Source organism: Pan paniscus, chromosome 6, assembly GCF_029289425.2.
Source record: "Pan paniscus chromosome 6, NHGRI_mPanPan1-v2.0_pri, whole genome shotgun sequence".
Classification (NCBI taxonomy): Eukaryota; Metazoa; Chordata; class Mammalia; order Primates; family Hominidae; genus Pan; species Pan paniscus.
The window spans coordinates 39,916,506-39,928,519 of NC_073255.2; the positions used below are offsets into that span (position 1 = coordinate 39,916,506).

A 12,014-nucleotide genomic window follows, 5' to 3' on the forward strand; every position below is an offset into this window, starting at 1 on the left:
GGGTGACGGACGGCACCTGGAAAATCGGGTCACTCCCACCCAAATACTGCGCTTTTCCGACGGGCTTAAAAAACGGCGCACCACTAGATTATATCCCGCACCTGGCTTGGAGGGTCCTATGCCCACAGAGTCTCGCTGATTGATAGCACAGCAGTCTGAGATCAAACTGCAAGGCGGCAGCGAGGCTGGGGGAGTGGCACCCACCATTGCGCAGGCTTGCTTAGGTAAACAAAGCAGCCTGGAAGCTCGAACTGGGTGGAGCCCACCACAGCTCAAGGAGGCCTGCCTGCCTCTGTAGGCTCCACCTCTGGGGGCAGGGCACAGACAAACAAAAAGACAGCAGTAACCTCTGCAGACTTAAATGTCCCTGTCTGACAGCTTTGAAGAGAACAGTGGTTCTCCCAGTACTCAGCTGGAGATCTGAGAATGGACAGACTGCCTCCTCAAGTGGGTCCCTGACCCCTGACCCCCGAGCAGCCGAACTGGGAGGCACCCCCCAGCAGGGGCACACTGACACCTCACACGGCAGGGTACTCCAACAGACCTGCAGCTGAGGGTCCTGTCTGTTAGAAGGAAAACTAACAAACAGAAAGGACATCCACACCAAAAACCCATCTGTACATCACCATCATCAAAGACTAAAAGTAGATAAAACCACAAAGATGGGGAAAAAACAGAACAGAAAAACTGGAAACCCTGAAAAGCAGAGTGCCACTCCTCCTCCAAAGAAACGCAGCTCCTCACCAGCAACGGAACAAAGTTGGACGGAGAATGACTTTGACGAGCTGAGAGAAGAAGGCTTCAGACGATCAAATTACTCTGAGCTACGGGAGGACATTCAAACCAAAGGGAAAGAAGTTGAAAACTTTGAAAAAAATTTAGAAGAATGTATAACTAGAATAACCAATACAGCAGAAGTGCTTAAAGGAGCTGATGGAGCTGAAAACCAAGGCTCGAGAACTACGTGAAGAATGCAGAAGCCTCAGGAGCCGATGCGATCAACTAGAAGAAAGGGTATCAGCAATGGAAGATGAAATGAATGAAATGAAGCGAGAAGGGAAGTTTAGAGAATAAAGAATAAAAAGAAATGAGCAAAGCCTCCAAGAAATATGGGACTATGTGAAAAGACCAAATCTATGTCTGATTGGTGTACCTGAAAGTGATGGGGAGAATGGAACCAAGTTGGAAAACACTCTGCAGGATATTATCCAGGAGAACTTCCCCAATCTAACAAGGCAGGCCAATGTTCAGATTCAGGAAATACAGAGAACGCCACAAAGATACTCCTCAAGAAGAGCAACTCCAAGACACATAATTGCCAGATTCACCAAAGTTGAAATGAAGGAAAAAATGTTAAGGGCAGCCAGAGAGAAAGGTCGGGTTACCCTCAAAGGGAAGCCCATCAGACTAACAGTGGATCTCTCGGCAGAAACCCTACAAGCCAGAAGAGAGTGGGGGCCAATATTCAACATTCTTAAAGAAAAGAATTTTCAACCCAGAATTTCATATCCAGCCAAACTAAGTTTCATAAGTGAAGGAGAAATAAAATACTTTACAGACAAGCAACTGTTGAGAGATTTTGTCACCACCAGGCCTGCCCTAAAAGAGCTCCTGAAGGAAGCGCTAAACATGGAAAGGAACAACCGGTACCAGCCACTGCAAAATCATGCCAAAATGTAAAGACCATCGAGACTAGGAAGAAACTGCATCAACTAACGAGCAAAATCACCAGCTAACATCATAATCACAGGATCAAATTCACACATAACACTATTAACTTTAAATGTAAATGGACTAAATGCTCCAATTAAAAGACACAGACTGGCAAATTGGATAAAGAGTCAAGACCCATCAGTGTGCTGTATTCAGGAAACCCATCTCACATGCAGAGACACACATAGGCTCAAAATAAAAGGATGGAGGAAGAACTACCAAGCAAATGGAAAACAAAAAAAGGCAGGGGTTGCAATCCTAGTCTCTGATAAAACAGACTTTAAACCAACAAAGATCAAAAGAGACAAAGAAGGCCATTACGTAATGGTAAAGGGATCAATTCAACAAGAAGAGCTAACTATCCTAAATATATATGCACCCAATACAGGAGCACCCAAATTCATAAAGCAAGTCCTGAGTGACCTACAAAGAGACTTAGACTCCCACACATTAATAATGGGAGACTTTAACACCCCACTGTCAACATTAGACAGATCAACGAGACAGAAAGTCAACAAGGATACCCAGGAATTGAACTCAGCTCTGCACCAAGCAGACCTAATAGACATCTACAGAACTCTGCACCCCAAATCAACAGAATATACATTTTTTTCAGCACCACACCACACCTATTCCAAAATTGACCACATACTTGGAAGTAAAGCTCTCCTCAGCAAATGTAAAAGAACAGAGATTATAACAAACTATCTCTCAGACCACAGTGCAATCAAACTAGAACTCAGGATTAAGAATCTCACTCAAAACCGCTCAACTACATGGAAACTGAACAACCTGCTCCTGAATGACTACTGGATACATAACGAAATGAAGGCAGAAATAAAGATGTTCTTTGAAACCAACGAGAACAAAGACACAACATACCGGAATCTCTGGGACACATTCAAAGCAGTGTGTAGAGGGAAATTTATAGCACTAAATGCCCACAAGAGAAAGCAGGAAAGATCCAAAATTGACACCCTAACATCACAATTAAAAAAACTAGAAAAGCAAGAGCAAACACATTCAAAAGCTAGCAGAAGGCAAGAAATAACTAAAATCAGAGCAGAACTGAAGGAAATAGAGACACAGAAAACCCTTCAAAAAATTAATGAATCCAGGAGCTGGTTTTTTGAAAGGATCAACAAAATTGATAGACTACTAGCAAGACTAATAAAGAAAAAAAGAGAGAAGAATCAAATAGACGCAATAAAAAATGATAAAGGGGATATCACCACTGATCCCACAGAAATACAAACTACCATCAGAGAATACAAAAACATCTCTACGCAAATAAACTAGAAAATCTAGAAGAAATGGATAAATTCCTTGACACATACATTCTCCCAAGACTAAACCAGGAAAAAGTTGAATCTCTGAATAGACCAATAACAGGAGCTGAAATTGTGGCAATAATCAATAGCTTACCAACCAAAAAGAATCCAGGACCAGATGGATTCACAGCCGAATTCTACCAGAGGTACAAGGAGGAACTGGTACAATTCCTTGTGAAACTATTCCAATGAAATGAAAAAGAGGGAATCCTCCCTAACTCATTTTATGAGGCCAGCATCATTCTGATACCAAAGCCGGGCAAAGACACAACCAAAAAAGAGAATTTTAGACCAATATCCTTGATGAACATTGATGCAAAAATCCTCAATAAAATACTGGCAAACCGAATCCAGCAGCACATCAAAAAGCTTATCCACCATGATCAAGTGGGCTTCATCCCTGGGATGCAAGGCTGGTTCAATATATGCAAATCAATAAATGTAATCCAGCATATAAACAGAGCCAAAGACAAAAACCACATGATTATCTCAATAGATGCAGAAAAGGCCTTTGACAAAATTCAACAACCCTTCATGCTAAAAACTCTCAATAAATTAGGTAGTGATGGGATGTATTTCAAAATAATAAGAGCTATCTATGACAAACCCACAGCCAATATCATACTGAATGGGCAAAAACTGGACGCATTCCCTTTGAAAACTGGCACAAGACAGGGATGCCCTCTCTCACCACTCCTATTCAACATAGTGTTGGAAGTTCTGGCCAGGGCAATCAGGCAGGAGAAGGAAATAAAGGGTATTCAATTAGGAAAAGAGGAAGTCAAATTGTCCCTGTTTGCAGACGACATGATTGTATATCTAGAAAACCCCATTGTCTCAGCCCAAAATCTCCTTAAGCTGATAAGCAACTTCAGCAAAGTCTCAGGATACAAAATCAATGTACAAAAATCACAAGCATTCTTATACACCAACAACAGACAAACAGAGAGCCAAATCATGAGTGAACTCCCATTCACAATTGCTTCAAAAAGAATAAAATACCTAGGAATCCAACTGACACGGGATGTGAAGGACCTCTTCAAGGAGAACTACAAACCACTACTCAAGGAAATAAAAGAGGATACAAACAAATGGAAGAACATTCCATGCTCATGGGTAGGAAGAATCAATATCGTGAAAATGGCCATACTGCCCAAGCTAATTTATAGATCAATGCCATCCCCGTCAAGCTACCAATGCCTTTCTTCACAGAATTGGAAAAAACTACTTTAAAGTTCATATGGAACCAAAAAAGGGCCTGCATTGCCAAGTCAATCCTAAGCCAAAAGAACAAAGCTGGAGGCATCACACTACCTGACTTCAAACTATACTACAAGGCTACAGTAACCAAAACAGCATGGTACTGGTACCAAAACAGAGATATAGATCAATGGAACAGAACAGAGCCCTCAGAAAAATCGCCACGTATCTACAACTATCTGATCTTTGACAAACCTGAGAAAAACAAGCAATGGGGAAAGGATTCCCTATTTAATAAATGGTGCTGGGAAAACTGGCTAGCCATATGTAGAAAGCTGAAACTGGATCCCTTCCTTACACCTTATACAAAAATCAATTCAAGATGGATTAAAGACTTAAACGTTAGACCTAAAACCATAAAAACCCTAGAAGAAAACCTAGGCATTACCATTCAGGACATAGGCATGGGCAAGGACTTCATGTCCAAAACACCAAAGCAATGGCAACAAAAGCCAAAATTGACAAATAGGATCTAATTAAACTAAAGAGCTTCTGCACAGCAAAAGAAACTACCATCAGAGTGAACAGGCAACCTACAAAATGGGAGAAAATTTTTGCAACCTACTCATCTGACAAAGGGCTAATATCCAGAATCTACAATGAACTCAAACAAATTTACAAGAAAAAAACAAACAACCCCATCAAAATGTGGGCGAAGGTCATGAACAGACACTTCTCAAAAGAAGACATTTATGCAGCCAAAAAACACATGAAAAAATGCTCATCATCACTGGCCATCAGAGAAATGCAAATCAAAACCACAATGAGATACCATCTCACACCAGTTAGAATGGCAATCATTAAAAAGTCAGGAAACAACAGGTGCTGGAGAGGATGTGGAGAAATAGGAACACTTTTACACTGTTGGTGGGACTGTAAACTAGTTCAACCATTGTGGAAGTCAGTGTGGCGATTCCTCAGGGATCTAGAACTAGAAATACCATTTGACCCAGCCATCCCATTACTGGGTATATACCCAAAGGACTATAAATCATGCTGCTATAAGGACACATGCACACGTATGTTTATTGCGGCATTATTCACAATAGCAAAGACTTGGAACCAACCCAAATGTCCAACAATGATAGACTGGATTAAGAAAATTTGGCATGTATACACCAGGGAATACTGTGCAGCCATAAAAAATGATGAGTTGATGTCCTTTGTAGGGACATGGATGAAATTGGAAATCATCATTCTCAGTAAACTATTGCAAGAACAAAAAACCGAACACCGCATATTCTCACTCATAGGTGGGAATTGAACAATGAGATCACATGGACACAGGAAGGGGAACATCACACTCTGGGGACTGTTGTGGGGTGGGGGGAGTGGGGACGGATAGCATTGGGAGATATACCTAATGCTAGATGATGAGTTAGCGGGTGCAGCGCACCAGCATGGCACATGTATACGTATGTAACTAACCTGCACAATGTGCACATGTACCCTAAAACTTAAAGTATAATAAAAAAAAGTAAAAAAAAAAAACTAACATTCCTTCTCATGTTAATAGTTATTATTTTTTAAATATGATGCTATTAGCAAATTTTAGATTGGCATCCTTAATATATTAGTTAGATGTTAGTAATTCCACTTTTCCCTATAACTGTATTTTTCTTTTTAATCAGAAATCAATCTTGAGTTTTGTTCAATAATTTTATGATATTTATTCTGATTTTTATATTACTTTCTATTAATATATTGGTAAGTTTTTCTAAGATTTCCCATATGTTTATCTGAAAGAAGTTCTGTAATTTTCTTCACTGTCGCCATTATCAGATTATATATCAGATTTACAAAAGTTTTTTTAAAAATTTCGTTCCCCCCCATTTTTCTATGTCATTGAACATTTTTTGTTGACATTTCACATTTCTTGATTATTGAAGGAAATCTATAAGTCCATTGCCTGTAAAGGTTTTTTTGGAGGGAAGTTACTCTTTTTTAGTATATACTACATTGTTATTGCTATATTCACCTATTAAAGTTAAATTATCTACTTTATTAAGACTTAAAATATTAATTAAAAAAAACCTTAAATCTAAGACCTCAAACTCTGAAATTACTACAAGAAAACTTTGGGGAAACTCTCCAGGACTTTGGTTTGGACAAGGAGTTCTTGAGTAAATACCTGGGAAGCACAGGCAACCAAAGCAAAAATGAACAAATGGGATCACATCAAGTGTAAAAGCTTCTGCACAGCAAAGGAAACAATCAGCAAAGTGAAGAGACAACCCAAAGAATGGGTGAAAATATTTGCAAACTACCAATCTGACAAGGAATTAATAACCAGAATATATAAGGAGCTCAAACAACTCTGTAGGAAAAGAAAATCTAAAAATCTACTTTAAAAATGGGCAAAAGATCTGAATAGACATTTCTCGAAAGAAAACATACAAGTGGCAAACAGGTACATGAAAAGGTGCTCAACATCACTGATCATCAGAGAAATGCAAATCAATACTACAGTGAAATAGCGTCTCACTCCAGTTAAAATGGCTATTACTCAAAAGACAGGCAATAACAAATGGCTGTTATCCAAAAGACAGGAAAAGATGTGGAGAAAAGGGAACTCGCATACACTTTTGGTGAAAATGTAAATGAGTACAACCACTATGTAGAAGAGTTTGGAGGTTCCTCAAAAAACTAAAAATAGACTTACCAAATGATCCAGCAATCCTACTCTTAGATATATACCCCAAAGAAAGGAAATAAATATTTAGAAGAGGTATCTGCACTCCCATGTTTATTGCAGCACTTCTCACAATAGCCTAGATTTGGAAGCAACCTAAGTGTCCATCAACAGGTTAATGGATAAAGAAAATGTGGTACATAGACACAACGCAGTGCTGTTCAGCCATAAAAACGAGTGAGATCCCGTCATAAAAAAAAGAATGAGATCCTATCCATTAACATGAATGGAACTGGAGGTCATTACATTAATTGAAATAAGCCAGGTACAGAAAGACAAACTTTGCAGGTTCTTACTTATTTGTGGGAGCTAAAAATTAGAAGAGTTGAACTCATGGAGATCAAGAATAGAATGATGGTTACCAGAGGCTGGGAAGGATAGTGAGGGGGGGTGGAGGGGAAGTGAGGATGGTTAATGTGCACCAACAAAATAGAATGGATAAGATGTAGTGTTTGGTAACACAGAAGGGTGACTGTAGTCAACAAAATTTTACTGTACATTTAAAAATAACTGAGAAAGTATAACTGGATTGTTTGTAACACAAAGGATCAATGCTTCAGGTGATGGATACTCCATTTACCCTGATGTGATTATTACACATTGTATGCCTGTATCAAAATATCCCATCTACCCCATAAATATATACACCTGCTCTGTACCCACATAAATTAAAAACTTTAAGAACCCTGAGTGTTTACTTTCCAGTGTAACTAAGCATTCTAAATGCAACTTTGAATGAAAATTTCTTTATATGCCTCAAATTTGAAAATATGTAAGCTAGTCAAAGAATGTGTATTTATTATTGGAGACTCAATAATTAATGATGACAAGCTGTTAAGCTAGAGAAGTGGTTCTCAGGCAGGCATGATTTTGCTCCCTAGGGAGCACTATCAACTTCTGGAGACATTTTTCGATGTCATGCTATGGGGAGGAGGGAGGAGATGCTGTTGGCATCTTGTAGATAGAAGCCAAGGATTTCTTGTAATACATAGGACAGCCTCAATGTCAACTGTGCTAAGGTTGGGAAATGCTGAGTAAGAAGAATTGAAAGCCCAGGGCCAGGGTCTTCCAAAAAAAACTAGGCACACCTGTCCAGCAAGAGCTGGACCCACTGAGTTGTCACCTATGGCAGACAGAGAGGAAGAAATACCCTCCCACTCCACCTTCTATCTTTTTGGCTGTGAAGTAAATGAGCATAACAAGGAAAAATCAGATATTTTCCTATCACTGTATGGAAGTCTCCATTTAGCCTACTACACAGATTAGAAAAAGGTATTCCCCTGACTTGACAGAGCCCCATTATACATGGCTTGATGAGTGGACCACAAGCTGGATTTAAGCTTTCACTTATCCTCTCAATTGTTCACCTTTGTGCAGTACACAAACTATACAACCGTATATGGCAGACCTCAATATAAGCACTAGTTCCACTAATACTACAAAACTTCATACAGCTTTTAATATGTGGTAACCATGAGATAACTCATAATAAGAGTAATTAAAAGGAGAATAAGACAGATTGAAAAGAAGATCAAAGAAGTGGCATCTAAAAGTGAGACAGGGGTTTGTGGCAGTTATCTTAGAAGGATAAGTTGCCAAATGTAGGCTCTCTGTCAGGAAGCCAATACAAACACCGGAACAAAGAAAGACACAAGAAAAGATTAAAAGGGCAGCTATTTTTAAAAGCTTGGGAAAAATAGCTATAACTGGGGAGGGGCAGGCAAGGGAGAGTAAAGAAAGGGAGTGATTACCTTGAGCTCCTATGTGGAAAAAGTCAGTTGGGGATTACTTTTAAAATTCTAATTAAACTGGCTTGGCAGTTTAATGAGGCACTGTCACCTACACCCTTTGAAAGCTATAGACCAAATATCTTACTTATAGCTTATAAAGATTTACCTTAATGAAGGTTAATTAGCAAAAAAGTGGCTATCAAATAAGAAATAAAAGGAAACAAGCTCAGGAGTCATAAGAAAATTTAAATAAATCATAGTGAAGAACTTGTGCCAGAGTAAGTTTCTAAATATCAAAAATAATTTTTGATTTACAAATTTAGTTACAGAAAATGTTATAGACTTATTCTCTGGAAAGGTATTTAAAAATATCTATCTGCTTGAGGTAGTTCTGAATAAAGACAGGAAGAAAAGAAGGTAAGCTAAAAAGAAAATTTTGGAGTATTGAAAAGTAGGATGTATAGTATCTCTGTGAGATGATTTAGTGAAGAAAATAGAATATCCAAGATTTTAACTCTTCTGCCAATGACCTGTTTTACAGAATTAGAGGAGACAGCACTGATGGGAGTGACAGAAGCGGTGCCGGTTAACTCCCCACCATCAAAAGTATCTTCTGCTGTAGCCTGGCACAAGGTGTGAAATTTCATTTTTAAAGATTTACTTCTTTGATTTGTCATTGTTATGGTTAAAATGCTATAATGCTGTCTGAGAGTTAAAGGACATAACTTGTGAAAAATCATTAATTTCCTGGTGCTAATTTAAATTCTTTGATACTTATCTGGGAGGGGCTTAAAGGGGGTGCAAAATTGCCTTTTGGAAGGGTTTAATTGATTGACATTGGAATAGTCTGCTCAAAGTCTGTGAGAGTATGAATGCCTATCTGTAAATCTGTCATACACACATATATCAGAAATGACAATAATTATATGTAGTATACACAAATGTGTCTGTGAGTATGTTTGTATAAAACTAGCATATAACCAAATACCTACACACCTGATGTGGTATTGTATTTGATCCACTGTAAAAGTTCTTCCTGAGGCAAATTATTAAATTCTCCTATTATGCTCCATTGATTACGGAGGTTTGCATAACCTTGTACTGACATCACTGTTAGAATGCCAAAGATAACATTATCAAAACGAACTCTGCGAAAAAGCCAGCCAAAGAGCTGAAACGAAAGAAACCATTTATTTCTAGTTCTTATATGAAGAGTACTATAGGATCAACAATAAATTCTCACCTTGTTACTCAAACCAACGTGAATTACCCTTTGATATCAGCACACATGTATACAGAATTATCATCTCCGATTGTTTCTAAAGCAACGGATATATTGGCATTACAGGGCCCAGGTGAAAAATGGGACTTTCTCTCCCCTGGGAAGAATTAAGGAAGATATACCTGATCCTTCTAGTACTAATTTACTACTAAGGATTAAAATAAACAAATCACAACTGTGAAACATCTTAGAACTAAATCCTTTCATCCTTGGCTGCCTTTTGTGGACATGGTTAGTAGACAGGGAAGCCCTATTAGCATGATATATATAGATTCTTCTCAGGAAAACAGGCATTATGATATTTTAAGGCTATACACTCATAATGAAAACTAAGTGAGGTGTTTGTAGAAGTACCTTAGGCCCAATATTCTAGCAATTTATCTAGTTCTTTTGTATGTTAGATAACACTGATAGAACCCCAGAATTTCTTATAGATTCTTCAAGCCAAACAGGACCATATTAGGGCAATTACTCTGCATCTACTCTGGTATTGGATGAGTATTTCAGGGTACTTTTGGTGAACCAGGACTCTTTTTTTTTTGAGACAGAGTCTCACTCTGTGTCCCAGGCTGTAATGCAGTGGTGCAACCTCAGCTCACTTCGACCTCCACTTCCCGGATTCAAGCAATATTCCTGCCTCAGCCTCCTGAGTAGCTGGGATTACAGGCACACACCACCATGCCCAGCTAATTTTTGTATATAGAGACAGGGTTTCACCATGTTGGCCAGGCTGGTCTTGAACTCCTGACCTCAAATGATCTGCCCACCTAGGCCTTCCAAAGTGCTGGGATTTCAGGTGTGAGCCACTGTGCCTGGCCACCAGGAAACTCTTTTTTTTTCTTTTTCTTTTTTTGAGACAGAGTCTCACTCTGTCACCTAGGTTAGAGTGCTGTGGTGCGATCTTGGCTGACTGCAGCCTCTGCCTCCCAGGTTCAAGCGATTCTCCTGCCTCAGCCTCCCAAGTAGCTGGAATTACAGGTACTCGCCACCACACCCGGCTAATTTTTGTATTTTTAGTAGAGATGGAGTTTCACCATGTTGGCCGAGCTGGTCTCAAACTCCTGGCCTCAAGTGATCTGCCCATCTCGGCCTCCCAAAGTGCTGGGATTGCAGGTGTGAGCCACTGTGCCAGGCACTCTTACACAAACCTGAACTCTAAAAGGTTATGTTCATGGACAGGATATTAACAGAAGGGAAATGTTTGCCTAATCACTTGTTATAGAAATATCAATTAAAATCCAGAAATACTTTTCAAAGCCACTTGAAATTGCTTTTCTTGCTTATAGTGAATCATGAAGTAATATTTTAAATCATTTAACTTAGTTAAGTTAAAAACACTTAGTGTGTTTATATTTTGAATTAGTCAGCAAAGCCACGGTAACTACTAAGTATAGCTGCTATAGTTTTTATAGTATTGTTATACAAGAATGAATCCCTTACCTGTCGAGAGCATATCAAGGAAGCCACAACACACATGTGTGGCGTTAAAAACATCTTTAGCCTCATAATTAAAATGGCAAGGGCAGTAAACGCTAACAACTGCAATATGTGAAAAGCCAGCTATAAAAACACAAATAAGACAAAATCACATTTTTACTTTTCATATTTTTAAATTAATGAAGTATATTAAAACTATATTATTCATTAAGACAAGGATCTTCTAAGTAATAAGCCTATCAGTATTCATTCAACAATAATTTATCGAATGTCTACTATGTTCCAGGTACTCTTCTGGGTGCTTCGGATATAGCAGTGAGCAATTTCTGTCCTTGTATTACATTTAACTACATTTAGTAATGAAAGACAGACAATACATAGAAATAACAAATAAATAAATCCATTACATAGTCTACTGTAAGGCAATAAGTGCGGTTGGCAAGAAAATGGAGCAGGCAGAGGAGCTAGGGAGAGCAGGAGGTGGTGTGAGGAGGTGGAGGACCAACACAGTGGGCCTCACTGTAAAGTGACAAAGTTACTAATGCATCCCTGACCCAAAAATCTGAAAT

General features: G+C 38.8%; 1 protein-coding gene and 1 long non-coding RNA gene across 2 annotated transcripts in view; one reads left to right on the top strand and one right to left on the bottom strand.

Moving 5' to 3' along the window:
• LOC117975402 (uncharacterized) overlaps nucleotides 1-12,014 on the top strand; it is a 104,338-nt gene that overhangs the window by 66,384 nt on the left and 25,940 nt on the right. The window contains exon 2 of the long non-coding RNA XR_008626200.2: nucleotides 9,268-9,359. This is a non-coding gene — a long non-coding RNA (uncharacterized LOC117975402). The remainder of the gene's footprint in view (nucleotides 1-9,267; nucleotides 9,360-12,014) is intronic.
• Nucleotides 1-12,014, bottom strand: part of LOC117980919 (probable C-mannosyltransferase DPY19L2) — a 117,957-nt gene that overhangs the window by 25,042 nt on the left and 80,901 nt on the right. Inside the window, 2 exon segments of the mRNA XM_055115830.1 lie at nucleotides 9,723-9,897; nucleotides 11,449-11,568. Coding sequence (XP_054971805.1) covers nucleotides 9,723-9,897; nucleotides 11,449-11,568 — 295 coding nt within the window.